The sequence below is a fragment of the Bubalus bubalis genome, chromosome 4, assembly GCF_019923935.1.
Source record: "Bubalus bubalis isolate 160015118507 breed Murrah chromosome 4, NDDB_SH_1, whole genome shotgun sequence".
Classification (NCBI taxonomy): Eukaryota; Metazoa; Chordata; class Mammalia; order Artiodactyla; family Bovidae; genus Bubalus; species Bubalus bubalis.
This window is the reverse complement of record NC_059160.1, coordinates 64,723,069-64,738,552: the sequence shown is the minus strand read 5'-3', so window position 1 is coordinate 64,738,552 and position 15,484 is coordinate 64,723,069. Positions and strand designations below refer to the sequence as shown.

The 15,484-nt window shown below is 46.0% G+C and overlaps 2 protein-coding genes across 2 annotated transcripts; both read right to left on the bottom strand.

Annotated features, from left to right (window-relative positions):
- Window positions 1–41: 41 nt before the first annotated feature.
- Window positions 42–8,125, bottom strand: TSFM (Ts translation elongation factor, mitochondrial). Its single transcript, XM_006077929.4, has 6 exons — window positions 7,964–8,125; window positions 7,569–7,739; window positions 6,652–6,780; window positions 5,735–5,857; window positions 2,489–2,576; window positions 42–636 (listed from the first exon to the last, which is right to left on the bottom strand). Exons 1-6 carry the CDS (start codon window positions 8,060–8,062, stop codon window positions 230–232), a joined length of 1,017 nt encoding a protein of 338 aa, XP_006077991.3. The 5' UTR covers window positions 8,063–8,125; the 3' UTR covers window positions 42–229.
- Window positions 8,126–8,309: 184 nt separating this feature from the next.
- EEF1AKMT3 (EEF1A lysine methyltransferase 3) lies at window positions 8,310–15,455 on the bottom strand. Its single transcript, XM_006077924.4, has 3 exons — window positions 14,789–15,455; window positions 14,560–14,671; window positions 8,310–10,178 (listed from the first exon to the last, which is right to left on the bottom strand). Exons 1-3 carry the CDS (start codon window positions 14,963–14,965, stop codon window positions 9,787–9,789), a joined length of 681 nt encoding a protein of 226 aa, XP_006077986.1. The 5' UTR covers window positions 14,966–15,455; the 3' UTR covers window positions 8,310–9,786.
- Window positions 15,456–15,484: the final 29 nt, after the last annotated feature.

The window sequence follows — 15,484 nt, the reverse complement described above, 5'->3', positions numbered from 1 at the left end:
CAGGCACAAAAAAGCTAGACCCAGCATGACGCAAACAAGGAAAAGATTCTACTTTCTTTATTACCTAACAATTTTATTAATAGCTTTACCCACAAAGTATATAATTTCATTATAAACTCAAATGAAAAACAAATTCTGGGTTTGAAGAGACTTAGGAAGTAAACTTTTTTTTTGTAAATGTCCAGGGTTAAGAATAAATATGTCCTCCTGGGCCCAAAATCTCTGGGATCTATTCGGCATCTGCTGCGTCTTCACCTTCTCCACACTCAAACCGCACAAAGTCTACGATGGACACCCCATGCGGCTGCACGTACTGTCCCAGTGTGATGGAAGGGTCCAGCAAGTATGGCTGGGACAGCATCTTGGTTTCCGCCTCTCCCCCGGGCTCGTCGTCCAGGGAGCCAACAGAGAGGGGAGCCATGCCCACCACGTGCTGCCCAAGGCGGCGGCCAAGGTCTTCGAGGTTTGCCTTCAGCTCTGACGTCTCGCAGATGACCAGAGCCCCATACTTCCCCAGCACCAGGTTGTGGAGTGAGGGGCTGTGCATTGCCCCATGGACATAAGAGCCAACATAGAAACCAGCTGGCACCTTCACCCATGCAGCCCGTTTCAGAATCATGTTTTCTCCCAGTTTCCCTGTGACAGAGCAAAAACAAACAAAAAAAAACATGCTTCCAGAATACAATGCTTATGGTAGTACCAAAATATGCACAGCAGTGGCCAAACCTGGGAGACAGTCGTCTGCATTTATACTGTGGATGTGCCGTAAGATGGAAAGATACCATTTTCAGGACAAAGGAAGAGGGGTTTGGGGGAGAAGGTGGGAGAAATGGAGCTTACTTTATGGAGCAACAATCAGGTGCCATGCTGGTATTTAGAAACACAGACTCTGGTGTCACACAGACCTTGGCCACACGACCTTAGGCAAGTAACTTAATGATATAACCCCATTTACTAATTCATCAAGTCTTTTGTGTTCTCATCTGCAAAATGGAGATCATGTCACTTAACCTGAAGGCAGGGTTACTGGGAGAAATAAATAAGAGGTGTAAAAGAACTTATTACTGTATCTGGCCCTCTAACATGAGTACTCCCATCTGGCTAACATCACTACATTAAACTTAGGCTTAGAGAGCTTAAGGAACCTCTCCAAAGCTACAGAGCTAATGTATGGCACAGCTGGAATTCAAACTCAGATCTGACTCAATTCAGGGTTTTTCCCCACCAAATCACCACCCCTCCCCCAAACCACTGTAACTGACACAGACTCCTGATCATCCATTATATTGGGGGGGAAAATCCCAAACTAAAAGCCCTGGAAAATCTGAAACCCCATGTCATCTGGTGGTTTCAACTTCCCTTCATCAAAAATAAAAAGATAACATCTTTGGAGTTACTTGTAAGGACCAAAATCAGATTCTAGTCCCACCCCTCCCCCAACACTGTTCTCAGGATGCTATCCCCTCCTATCGGAAGCCCAAATACGTCAAAGGGTAGGAAGGGGTAGGAAAATAACGGGGTCTAGGTAAATACCCCCGAATTAGCCACTGTTACATCTAAAAGTCATATAAGTCATAAACCAAAAGGTATCTTAAACAGCTCTAAGCACCTACCCAACAGTCAATTCCGAGAAATTGACAAGGCTGAAACACCCAATTCTTCCAGAATTTCTTAAGAAGTTTCATACACAGCTGGCTGGCTGGCTGGTTTCTCAACCATGACTCACTGAAACATCATACATACCTCAAGACGACATGATAAAAACAGAACTGATGCCTTGACTGGAAACATCAGATGAGCAGTGACTTCCCGCAAGCTCCACCCCAGCCCTGCTTCCCTCCTCCCATCAAAGTCGTACAGGAGGAAGGCAAAACCCCTGCTGCTCCCACCACAATGATCCAGATGCGGTTCCTGCAGCCAGTGATTCTGAAAAAACGTACCTTCACAAACTCAGGATCAGATTTTTTTTTTTTAAGAGAGGACAATTTCCTAAACACCATGCCCTGAAATATTCCTGGATCCCTTCGTAAAGGTGAAACCACCTCTGATGGACTATTTCCTTCACAGTGGATAGAGAGGCAGTCAACCAGAAGTCAAAAGGCCATCTCTGTCTAAAGACATGCCTTGTTTGGTCAGTAGTGATACCTGCTAATTTTAATTAGTTGCAAACAGCTAAAAACTAACATTTTTTTTTTTCATACAAATTTAAATCTGTTTAAAGGAATTAAAAAATTCTGATGACAATGGAATCCTATTTCCCTCAAAGTTATCAGGTGGCTTGGTAATGGTTTCCTTCAGTGGAATGTGAGCTTTTCAGGGTGTCCACTGCTCACCAATCTCTAACACGCAACCCACCTCTCGCATTCATATTGTCTGACCTTTGCAGGAACTTGACCTTGTAATTTCTGATCTAGATTTGGAGGAATATCAAAGATACCAGGAGATTCAGTTCTTAATTTCCAGTTTCCATATCCTTACAAATACTCACCAATTGCTAAAGCCAGCTGATCCTTGAGAGAACCCTCTCTCTCAGGTCCTGCTGGAAGTTCAGAGAGCTCAGAGGAATTCAAGAAGCCCTAAGTGTGCAAAGAAAATGAACAAGAGTCATCTTCAGTACAAATGAACATGAGTCAGTCTGTACAGTTCAAATTACCAAGAGACTAAGCAAAAATATAGGTTATAGGTTATTCCTCACAAAGTTATTTAAGACAGTTAAGTACAAAGAATGTCTTCATTAAGCCAAGGACATTAACAATTGATAACAGCTCCACTTTTATAAATATTTTATTCTATCAACACTCCACCCCCAAATCCATCCCAATCTCTGGCCTAACTTCTTAGAATGTAGCTTCCTAGAAATCAGGAATAATATTTTCATACAATCATAAAATACTAAAGCTAAAAGGTTAGTAGATTGTTGGTAGGGAGGAAAAATGGTGCAAATCCAATGGTAGGGAATTGGATAATAGCTAACAAAACTATTACATATACTTCTATCCTTTGATCTGACAATCCTATTTCTAGAAATTTACTCTAATACTCTTCCAATGATACAAAAGTACATACGCACACTTATTCATTGAGCAAATATTTCTAATTGTAAAATACTGTAAAGTTTAAAAGTCCAAACATAGGTGGAGACTGGCTGAATAAACCACAGTACAGTCACAGGTAGAATACTATGTAGCTGAAAAAAAAGAAAAGCTGCCTCCATGAGCTGCTAAGGAGTATTTCCAGGGTATATGAAGTGAAAAAAGCAAACTAAAAGAATATATACATATTATATCACCATTTGTGTAATAAATATTTGTATGAAAGTGTTAGCCTCTCAGTCATGTCCAACTCTGTGACTCCATGGACTGCAGCCTGCCAGGCTCCCCTGTCCATGGGATTCTTCAAGCAAGAATACTAGAGTGGATAGCCATTCCCTTCTCCAGGAGATCTTTCCAACATAGGGATCCAACCTGGGTCTCCTGCATTGTAGGCAAATTCTTTACCATCCGAGCCACCAGGATGAATATGCTTATTTTTGCAAAAAGGATAACCAGGAACCAATGAAGTTGGTTATCTACAAGAGTGGAGAGGAATGGGGTAGAAGGGAAAGGAGGGAGTAACACTTGTGTGTGTTGGGGGGAGGTATTACAGTTTTAACTTTCAGAACTTCATTAGTTTTACATATTCAAAGATAAAATTAAGGAGGACTTGGAGTGAAAATGAACACTGACCAAAGAGAAACCAAACAGAAACAAACAGACCAAACAGAAACAAAGATTCTAACAAAGATTCTAACACTGACCAAACAGAAACAAAGATTCAAAGGAATAACATAACTTCAAAAGGGGGAATACAACTAATCCAAGTTATTTTTGATACAGTCCTTTGACCACATAGCTTCAACTAAGGACAAAAAGAACCTCAAAGAAATCTTCAACTACTTAGTAGGTTTATTACTTGCAGTGATCAGGGATAGTAACTCTGAAACAAAGTGAGTATGCATTGTACAGCAAGTAAATAAGCAAACATACTGAAGTTGCTGGGAGCCAGTGCATTCACTATGAGAGAAGAAAGGGATAAATTACAGAATGGGAGAAGAAAAGGAAGGAGCCTGTGGTGCAGGATTAGAACTGAAACACACACACACACACACACACTTCCAGCTCTGCTGAAAGAGCAGAGCAGCAATGACATCTCAGTAGAATTAAGCATACCCAATGCCCAGATCTTCCCCAGAGGAAGTATGGCAACCTGCTCCAGTATTCTTTTTTATAATTTATTTATTTTTTAATTGAAGGATAATTACTTTACAGAATTTTGTTGTTTTCTGTCAAACCTCACCATGAATCAGCCATAGGTATACATATGTCCCCTCCCTTTTGAACCTCCCTCCTATCTCCCTCCCCATCCCACCCCTCTAGGTTGATACAGAGCCCCTGTTTGAGTTTCCTGAGCCACACAGCAAATTCCTGCTGGCTATCTATTTTACATATGGTAATGTAAGTTTTCATGTTACTTTCTCCATACTCCAGTATTCTTGCCTGGAGAATACCATGGACAGAGGAGCCTGGTGGGTTATGGTCCATAGGGTCGCAAAGGGTCGGACACGACTGAAGAGAGTTAGCATGTACACACGCACACAATGCCCAGATCTTTGTTTCTAAAAACCATTCCCCCACCAAAAAGGATCAAGACCCCTTGTAGAAGTGGCCAATTCCATGGATGGGGGCAAGGAAAGTATGACATAAGCCCAGAATATTTTGTTATGCCAAAAAGTAAGGAAATATTTGGAAAATAATAAGCTATACCAAAGAGACAATGGAGACAGCTTGCACAGGCTTAGGTTATACTGGCCAAATCCAGGGATAATTTGAGCATTAAAACGACTAATGGATTATATGATGAATTGTAGCCTATCACATTCAATACACAAGAAGAATCTACAATGGAGAAGGAAATGGCAACCCACTCCACTATTTTAGCCTGGGAAATCCCATGGACAGAGGAACCTGGCAGGCTACAGTCCATGGGGTCACAAGGAGTTGGACACGATTTAGCGACTAAACAGCACAATACCAGGAGTAATTAACATTTATCACAAGATCTCAAGAGAAAGATAAATAGAAGGAAAAGGGTGGTACAAACAAAAAAATTGTTGTGAGTAGTTGGTTTGTTTTTGCTTTGACAATAAGGATGGATCAAAGGCATACGGATATGTCAATAATTTCTTCCTTGATCCTTCTACAGAAAAGAAAAGGTTCAGTCTCCTCAATTGTGCCTTTCTCTAGGACCAGTATTTAGAAATCCTTTCCTTAGGACATTCTAGATTCCTAAATACAAAGTTTCACCTGATTTGATGGATTTTTATCCCACGGGCATTCATTCATTCATTAACAGAGATGTAATGAGCCCCAGCCAAGTGCTGGGCCCACCCCTCATGCACCAGAGACACACTAGTGAAAAGACAAATTTCCTGCCTCTTGAAACTTACAGTCTATTGCGGAAGGCAAACAAGAAATGAATAAATATAAATTTAATATATAAGCACCATAACAAAATATTTTAAATGAAGCAAAATAAGGGGACAGAGCAATGGGAGGAAAGGTACTCCTCTCCTGAGAGATAAGCAGAAACATGAAATAAGGAAGTGAGACATGAAAACATCTGAAAAAACGGAACAGCAAAGACCCTAAGAGGGGAGGAACAAACCCAGCATGTTGGCGACAACCCCAAAACTCACTTTACTGTATGTGGAGAGTTGATCCTTTAAGTTCTGACAATGCAACAGGGTTCCCAGGGCTACTTGCTGGACCAACTGTTGAAATTTTAAATTCCTGGAAACAAAATCTGTCTCACAGTTCACCTATGGGAATAAATTGATACTGTTGTATAAGCTGTTTACTAATAGTCTCCAAAGTGTCTTAAAGCAAGGTATTGACAGAACAGGCAGCAGACCCAACAAAACAGAAACAAATGTCTGTGGGATTTTAAAGCTACAGTGGCTCCACTAGCGTGAGACCAGAAACTGAATGAAGTGATCCCTGCTGTGCCAATGAGTCAGCACTGACCTGCACCTTCAGAGACTGGTTCCATAATGTCCCCAAAGGATTCACTTCAAGTTCACACCTGCCTGTGCCCGCAAGCCATAATCCTCTCATTCTCTGGGCTCCTCCAATGCCAAGCCACTTTTGTGATTCTCAAAAGGAGCATGCAACCTTGACCCCTCACATGCACAGTTCAGAGCAGGGTTCAAGCTCCTATGAGAATCAAATGCCACCATTGATTTGATAGAAGACTGAGCTCAGCTGGTGATACAAGCGATCAGGAAAGGCTGTAAATACAGAGGAAGCTTCGTTCCCTCACCTGACACTCACCTCCTGCTCTGTGGCCCAGTTCCTAAGAGGCCACGGACCGGTACCAGTCTGTAGCATGGAGGCTGGAGACCCTCTGGGCTATCCTAATAGGCCTTCCCTCACCAACAACCTGTGCATGTCTATACTTAAATGAATTCAGAGCTAATAACTGGGGTCTCACGGGCTTAATTCTAATTAGCTTTTATGATTCTCATACACCTCTTCTTTAAGAATGCAAAGATCTACCACAAAGCTCACACTCTAGGAGACAGTTGCTTCTGATATCTAGAACTCTGATACTCACCTCTACTAACACAGTCGTGTCTCCTTCCTGCAGCAGCCCAATCAGACCTTCTTTGGTCTTCCTCCCATGCAGCCTAGCAGCTTTACTCCAGCCCTCCTTCTGGGCCTGCTTATGGAGCCAGCTCTCTGCCTATAAATAAAAAAGATAAAGGGCAGATGACATAAGCACAGAATTTAGAAAAGAATGGGGCTCTAAAATATCTTCAGGTCCCCCAATTCTTTCTCCTTCTCCTCAAACCTACAAGAGAAACTAATCTATCATTTACTGGCAGCATACCACCAAATGCCAAACAGTAGACATTGTGCCTGATGTTTACTAAATTTTTAAAAAGTATTTATTTGGCTTGTGGATCTTAGATGCAGCATGAAGGATCTTCATCTTCATTATGGCATATAGGATCCTTAGCTGCAGCATGCAAACCTTTAGTTGCAGCATGTGGGACCTAGTTCCCCGGCAGGGATCGAACCAGGGTCCCCTGCACTGAGAGCTTTAAGTCCTAGCCACTGGACCACCAGGGAAGTCCCATGCCTGGTATTTTGGATAAGTTTAATCATCACAACAACCCTATGGGGGAGATAGCAGTATTTTCTTTATGTAAAAAAAGAACTCTTAAAGATTAAGTAAGGTATCCAAGGTCGCGGGGAGGGTACCAGGATCTGAGCGTTGGTCGTTGGTCTGACTACTATAACAGCCTTGCATGGAACAGTGTGTTAGCCCTGGGACCCTGAGTCAGTTGCTTCAAAACAGGTAAGAGTCAAAGGGTGAGACTGCCATTAAAGTCAGAATCCTGTGTAGGACTGTGTATGGGTCACTGGACAGCAGGTGTGATTTCTACGATCCCCGGCGCGACCTCTGGAAAGCACTGGGGTCCGGCCCGAGTACCTCACCCCCGCTCCCCTCCACTTCCTTCCCCACACCTGTTTGAGATCCCCGCCACAAGTCTCCAGGGCTTTCTTGCAGTTTACAAAGGAGTAGCCCGTTTTCCTCCGCAGCTTCATGAGAAGCTCCTTGCTGGAAGCCGAGGACAGCCAGGACCCAGAGTGAAAAGTATGCCACTGCTGGGGCGACTGAAGCAGAGGGAGCCCGGCCTGGAGGGAATAAGAAGGGATGAGAAGCAGGAAGCGGCGAGGAGCTCCGGGGGAGGGAGCACGTCGGCCGGGGAACGACTTCAGGAGAGACGGGCCCAGGAGGTGGGGGGAAAGGCAGCGCCGGGACGCTGGACCACGAAGAGGCACCGAGGTGGGGAGAAGGGTGAGATGGAGCCGAACGCAGCCAGAGAAGGGGAAGGGAGCGTGCCGGGCGCACGGGAGACCTGCAAGGAAGGCAGCAAGGGCCCAGGGCCAAGAGCGCTCAGCGGGCAGCTCCCGGTCCGCGCGACCAGGCAGAGACGCAATGACCGCAGCAGCGACATCTTTCCGGTGGCCGTACAGTGCAGCCGGTCGGCGCACCTATGAGGCCACGGGCCTACGGCGTGGCAGCGGGGCCAAAACTCTGCACCAGAACGCGCCGAGCGGGGACAGCGCCACCTGCTGTCTAGGGGGCGCATTCGCCTCCCCTACTTGGTTTCCTGAGACTACATTTCACAAGAGAGTTATTCCCCAGAGGTAAAATAATGGAAAACACGAAACCGAGTTGTCACAAAATAACAACACAAGACACGTGGTAAGACTTTATGTTTATTTCCAATGCTTATTTCTGTATCTATTTATGGCTCACTGACAAACTTGTGAGGTAGGAGAGTGGGTTCAGAAGTTTGACCAAGGTCACCTAGGGAGGAGGACGGGTGTCCTTCCAACAAACCAAGTAAATTATTTGTTGAACAAGCAGAAATATTTGATGTGTGCCTGGAACCATATAGCCCTACCCTCTAAGGTGATCTGATGGTGAGAAAATAGGGAGCAGACAAATGATCACACAAGACAAGGTAAATAAAACCCCAGGAGACAAAGAGTTAAAGGGTCTCCAAGGAGAAAAATCATATTCAAACAGGAGGCTCAGATAAAGCTTTTTTCAGGAGACAGGCTAAGAGCAATGAAGATTTTCAGAGGTAGAAATATAGGAAAGGAATCATCAGAATGAAGGAAGAAGTCAGAGAATTTTGGTGTGGGTTTAGGAAACAAAGAGTAGACCTTTTGTAATTTGGCCAGAGGTTAGAACACATGTAGGAAACCAGTAGGAAATGAAATAGAAGGGTAATTTGGGATCACACGGGATACACTGAGTACCAAGCAGAAGAGCTTATTCTTGCTTCTGTTGGAAGCAGCAGAAGCTAATCGGATCTGATTGTGGAAGATTACAAGAGTTTACAAAACAGTTTGAATGGGAGTGAATGGAGGCTAGGAGGCCACAGGAGGTGATGTGTGACCCAAGGAGTAAGTTAAGAGAGGACCAATCAGAGGCCCCATAGTGGGAGAAGAAAAGAGGTGAGGGCAAAGCACATTAGGAAGGAAGGACTGACAGGGCTTGGAAAGGTACCCCCCAAAAAATCAAAGAGAACCTGGAACTTAGCGATCAGGACTCCAACTCCAAAAAGACTGAAGGAGCTACAGTCCAAAGGGCAGCTCTGCGACCTAACCCCAACTTCAGGGCTAGGAAGACTTGACCCAGTTAGAGCCACTGTTCCACTAGACTATCTCTAGAAGCAAGAAGTGGGTTCTCTGAAGTTTCTTGCTTCCCAGTGCCCCCCAGCAAAAGCCCATGTTCTCTGGATGCAGGAGAGATCTTTAATGCTTATTTTCCTTTAAAAAAATTTCCAATAGAATCTGGAAAAAATAATCCATTCTGTATAAAAAACAGTGGCTGGACAGACAGGATCACGACTATCTCTCTTCAGCCACTGTTTACATCCCACCTAACCTCCCCTTCCCCTAAAATCCTGGCTGCCCTCTCATCTTCCTCTGCTGAGAACAGGAACTGGGAATTTCCTTTGCACTCTAGCCCACACAGCAAGGGCTCTAGAATCCCTAACAAGCGGCCCCTCCCTGCAGCTTCCCAGGAGGCTCTCAAGAAACAATGAGGGAAGGAGGAAAGACAGGCAAGGGAGATCCATCTTTTTTTGGTCCTTATGTTTATGGCTCTGGAGATATGGCAGTTCCTTCATGAGAACGAGGGGTTCAGAGGAGCAGAAGGGTGACGTCAAGCAGGTCTTGGTCCCCTGTGCCTGGCCCTATAGATGTTGACATTTTCATCCTCATCCCGCTGGGCCAGCTCCAGTTGGAAATGCTGGGGCAGGAGATGCTGAAAGAAGCTCTCTGTCCCGTGCTCCTCTCTCATCTTGGAGGCCAGATAGATGGTGCCATGGGGCCCGCACAGATGTCGGAGGGTCCCCAGCAGCAGTGGGAAGGTGGGCTCCAGGTACACGATATCAGCCCCCAGCACCAGGTCATAGTCTCCAGGGAAGACATGCTGGTCAATCCCCCAGGACAAGGCGCGGACCTGGGCCCGGCCTCCAGGGGGCACATTGGCCTGGACGTTGCCCTGGATCTGTTCTAGGACCAGGGGTAGGTCAGTGATGGTAACATCCCCCCCTGAGAGAGAGGAAGGAGGAGAAATGCAAGTCAGAGGGACCAACCAAGGGGTTTCAGCTCCTGCCCAGAAGGTCCAGAGACCTCGGGGCCTAGAGGATAATGTTTTGACTGCCCAAAGTCCACACTTCGGATTTCAGCTGCCCTAACCTCAGCTGCATCCACTGCCATCTCATTACTCTACATTCTACAACATCAACATTCTCGCTGAGCTAATCTTCAACCTCTCTGCCCAACACACAACAATCATATGTCAGCAGAAGCCTGGGCAGGACTAAGCTGGAGGTGGGCTATGCACCCACCCCCTACTGACACAAACCAGTCTTCATGGATTTGGAAAGCTTCCCAGAAGACATGACCTCAGCAAGAAGCCTTAAAGGGCAAGGAGGAGTTAGTCAGGTGAAGCTTCTCAAGCAGAGAACAGAGAGTACAAAGGCCTGGTGATGAGAGAGCACAGCGTATGCAAGGAAGGCTAGACCTCAAAGAAGGTGGAAGGGAAGCATGTTAAGACATGAGAGTACAGAGGAAAATCATTATGACTTGCTAAGGAGATCCAGGCTTGATCCTGAGGGCAACAGGTTTAAGGGCAGAAGCAGAGGGTGACGATGATTAGATTAGGACTTCAGAAATCTTCCTTCATGCAGTAAGCACATGTATTGAGCATCTACCAAATTCTGAGGGTACAGGGGTGAGCCAGACAAGACCTTGGCTTTTTCCTTGAGATTTGTTATAGAGGCGGAGACAAGTGAGGTAATGCAAAATACTATTTAGTCATAATCATGGTGATTATTACAGAAACAGGAAATATTCAGAATTCATTCTTCCATTAATAGTCATTATGTGCCTATATGCCAGGTGCTGAGAATACAGCAGTGAACCAATCAGACAAGAATCCTTCCACTCCTAGGATTTACAGTCTAGTGGCTAAAGACAATGACAACAAAAATGAAACAAAACACACTGTAAGTCAGATGGTACGCTGAAGCAGGGAAGGAGGATAAGAACTGCTTGAGGGACAGGGCAGGGAATGTCACTTTAAACGGGGTAGTTAGGGAAAGCTTCAAACTGGTAGTTAGGGAGCAGATTATGTTTGAGCAATGACCTGTACGAAGTGATGGGGCAAACTCTACGGGTCTCTCAGATTAAAAGGTACCAAATGACGGACTAACAGAAAGAAAAGAGGTCAAGGTAAAACACATTAGGAAGGAAAGACTGACAGAGCTTAGAAACCCCTCCCGCCACCCCCCCCCCCCAAAAAAAACAGCCATAAACGTAAGGACCAAGAATAAGACCTTGAGGCAAGAGTTCACCTAACAAGTCTGAGGACCAGTAGGAATGCCTGTAGCTGGAGTAAAATAAGTGAGAGAAATCATCGTAGGGGTCAGATTCTAGATAGCGCCTTGAAAAGCAACCAAGAAGTTTGGTTTTTAGTCTGAGTGAGATGGGAAGCTATTGGAAAATGTGTAATGGAAGAATGTCATAAACTTTATGGCTTTAAGAATTGAAGAATGGCTCTAAAGAGATCACTCTGGCTACTGTGATGAGGAAATACTACGGAGGGGCAAAGTCAGAACAGACCAGTTAGGAGGCGGCTACAGTTACCCAGGTGAGAAGCGATCATGGCTTGAACCAGGGCAGCAGTTGGCAGATCCTGAATACATTTTGAAGGTAGAGTCAATAACAGGGTTTCTGACAAATTAGATATGCACTATCAGAGAGAGAGGCTGGTTCCAAGATATTTGGCCTGACAACCAGAAGATCAAATTGTCATTTATTTAGGTGAGGAGGGCTGCAGGAGGAGCAGGCTCGACAGGAAAATCATGAATGCTTTTCTGGACACATTAAGTTTGACATGTTCATCAGACAACCACAGGAAGGAATCAAGTAGGCCGTAGGTTATACAAACAAGTCTGGAGATATAAGTAAGAGAGTCAGAGTCATCAGCATGGAAAGGTTATTTAGAGCCGTGAATACAGACAGAATAGGGGAGAGGTCAAAGGGCTGCTCCTGAGCCCCGTTGCACTCAGACTTTCAGTTGTGAAGAGGAACAGCAACCAACAAAGGAAAATGGAAAAAGTGCCAGCAAGGTGGGTAGAACCCAGAAGCGTGGTGTCTTGGAATCCAAAGGAGTGTTTTAAGGAGGGAATGACAACTGCCAAGTCCAGGAAGTTGGGCTCATACTGACTGCTGTACTTTTTTTTTTTTCTTTAATATTTATTTGGCTGCACCAGGCCTTAGTTGCAGGATCTTCAACCTTTGTTGCAGCATTCAGGTTCTTTAGTTGCAACATGAGAACTCTTAGTTTCGGCATGTGGGATCCAGTTCCCTGATCAAGGATGGAACTGAGGCCCCCAGTATTGGGAGCTCGGAGTCTTAGCCACTGGACCATCAGGGAAGTCTGCTGAGTGCTGTACTTAACAACATGCAGTCAAAAGTGAAGCTCACAATCTTGATTGGAGCAACGGGAATGGAGAAGGCAAGTTGGGGGTTGGGGGGGTTGTGAGGGTGTGTTCTGGAACGGAATTGAAGAAACAATAGGAAGAGAGGAACGACAGTGAGTATTAACTCTTCTGAGTTTCATCACAAAGGGACCGGTTCCATCCTGAAAGCAGCAAGAAGCCACTGAAAGATGGGGAAGGTGTGCTGAGAAGATCACTCTGCCAGCTGGGTGCAGCGAGCAGAGGTCTAGGTGGGGGCAAGGAGTAGAAGCAGGAAGACCAGTTTGATTAACTGTAGCCATCCAAGAGAGCGATGGTGCCAAGGACTGGGGAGCCATCAGTGCAGATGGAAAAACAGGAGCTTCAAGAGATTTTTAGGAGTTAAATCAGCAAGACTTGGATAATGGAGATGGGGATGAGAAAAAGGGACATGTCAGAGGTGGGTCTAGATTCCCCACTGGTTGGATGGCAGTTTGATTCACTATGACGGGGAAGCCTGAGGGAGAAACAGGTTTGGTGGCAGAAGATCACAAGATCTACCTTGGGCATGCCAAACTTCTCCCTAGGGAAGCTCAAAGACACTGGTGAAAATCCACGGGAAAGTTGGCAGTGGCCTGAACTAGAGCTGAGGGGAAGAGGACAGACACCTGGGGACGTATTAAGGACATGTGACTCACAGGAATTGCTGACTGCCAGGATGCGAGGGGAGAGGGCAATGGATGAGAATGACACCCAGATTTCTGAGTCGGCAGCAGAACAGAAGACAAAAGAAGAAGTCAGTCTGGAAGCAACTGAAAGGTGTTTCCCTTGATATTATACATCTTTTCTGCCATTTTAGCATAGCTGCCCACTTATCCACTCATCCTTCATGGAAAGCTGCTGGTGACATTCCTTCGGTTCTTTCTGAGCCTGCTATGTTCATACTCCTCATCTGATAGACCATCTTCTTGCTGGATTCCCAGAGAGTCAAGGGAGACATGGCCAGAGCATGTCCACTGGCTCTGCACATAGCTCTCCATAACATCCTGTAACATCTTCCCCCATCTTCAACACTAGACCATAAACTCCTTGGGGAGAGGAAATCTGTCTTAATCATTGCTGTATCCCAATACTTAGCATGATTCTTGACACATATAGGACTCCAAATACATGTTGGTTGAATGAATAGAATAAAAGAATGAAAGCCTGCTACTGGGAAGACTTTCCTGAATGTGTTTTGTGTTATGTCCCTATGAACGAGGACATGTTAATTTGCATTCCTAGGGAGATGTCATCATAAGTGTTTTTAAAGGAATGTTTTCAGTGTGAGGTTTTGCCTGCCCATCAGATTATAAACCAAGGAACTTTTTCCTTTGTAGTTTTTGATTCTTCACAAAAATAAAGCAGAATTTTTACCTTTTTATTTCCCAAGTCGGCAGTGCCTAATTCCTACACCACTTCCCACAAAACACAGCCTAACCCTCAAAAACTCATAAGCTTGTTCCTCCCAAGCAATTCAAAACCTAAAGAATCAAAAATATATTCACAGTGAAGTTATAAAGCACTCATGAGGTTTAATACCTGCAGATTGCTCCCTCTAGAGAGTAATTCCATATAGACATTTTAACAGAAGACCATATCCAAAGCAAAGATTTTTTCTGACAGCATTGTCCAGGAAATCGCAAAAAGGTAGGAAAAACTCCTACTAAGGCCTGCCCAAATTTTATTTCCTGCCCACCCCCACCCCCCAGTCAATCACCATGGGTGCCAGAACAGCGAATCAGCACTGTCTGGCACACAGGACCAGGCAGGGGCAAAAAAAAAAAAAAAAAAAAAAAATTGTTCGTTATAAAGAAAACACTGTGTTGGTCCCAAAGCACTCCCCTCCCTCTCTCAAGAATCCAGGAAGTGACAAGTTCTCTACATCCCCATTCCCCTCACCCCCTCCCACCGCAAAGCTCACGCACCCTGCAGCGCTGCCAAGATTCCCACGATACCAGTCCCCGCGCCCAGTTCGATCACTTTCTTGCCTCGGAAATCCATATTTTGACTCTCGAAATAGTTGCACAGGCTTAGAGCCTATAGGAGAAAAAACAGAAAATATAAGATTGCAGCGGGGATGGCTCCATATGGGAGACCGGGAGTCCGGGGTCTGACCTCCCCGCGGACCCTAGCCCAGGGCCGCCCACTCCTCACCGCATCCCACACGCGCGCTGCCACCCCGAGGCGGGACCCGAAGTTCTCCGTGATATTCAGCACGTGCCCACAGAAGCAGAACCTGCTCTTCTCCGAGTAGCAGTCGGCGAAGAGCCCGACCTCACGTGGGAACACCGAATCGGGCTCTGACTCAGGATCTGGGCGGGAATCTGCCATCTGGCCGAGAGAGTGCCCTGACGCCAGCCAGCGCTCGGATCCCTGATCTGAAGCGGGGTGGGGGTTGGGGGACAGCGAGCCCCACGGCTGCCCCGTGGTACCGAGCCCCGCCTCCTCAAGTTTGCCCTTCTTCCTCCAGTGACTTCCTGGAGGTGGGATGAGGAGCTACCTCCCTGGCTCCGGTCCCCAGCGCACACCCGACGGGATTTGCACCGGGCTACAGGGGGTCAGACCCAGTGCACTGTTCGGACCGAGAGGAGGGGAGAGGAACGAGGATTAATTCAACGTAGGAAAGCGGGGTCCCTGGACCCCTCTCACCTGCGGGGTGCACAGGGGCCTGCAACAGGGATAGTAACCCAGACCAAACAGAAGAAGGCTAACGATAGAGGCTGGGTGCGAGTCTGGCCTTGCCAGCCCAGTTAAAGACCAGCGGCGCGGAGCCACCCTCCCGCGCGGCCCCGCTGCGGTCCTCCCTGCCCAGCCCAGCCGAATTCACTCCTGGGGCTTTAAGGGGAGGCC

Coding starts and splice junctions, on each gene's coding strand:
- TSFM (XM_006077929.4), bottom strand. CDS start 8,062: ATGTCGCTGCTGCGGTCATTGCGTCTCTGCCTGGTCGCGCGGACCGGG. Junction 5,858..6,651: donor ACACGACTGTGTTAGTAGAG/GTGAGTATCAGA, acceptor TTATTCCCATAG/GTGAACTGTGAGACAGATTT. Junction 637..2,488: donor TCAGCTGGCTTTAGCAATTG/GTGAGTATTTGT, acceptor GCTCTGTCACAG/GGAAACTGGGAGAAAACATG.
- EEF1AKMT3 (XM_006077924.4), bottom strand. CDS start 14,965: ATGGCAGATTCCCGCCCAGATCCTGAGTCAGAGCCCGATTCGGTGTTC. Junction 14,672..14,788: donor CAGCGCGCGTGTGGGATGCG/GTGAGGAGTGGG, acceptor TTTCTCCTATAG/GCTCTAAGCCTGTGCAACTA. Junction 10,179..14,559: donor AATCTTGGCAGCGCTGCAGG/GTGCGTGAGCTT, acceptor CCTCTCTCTCAG/GGGGGGATGTTACCATCACT.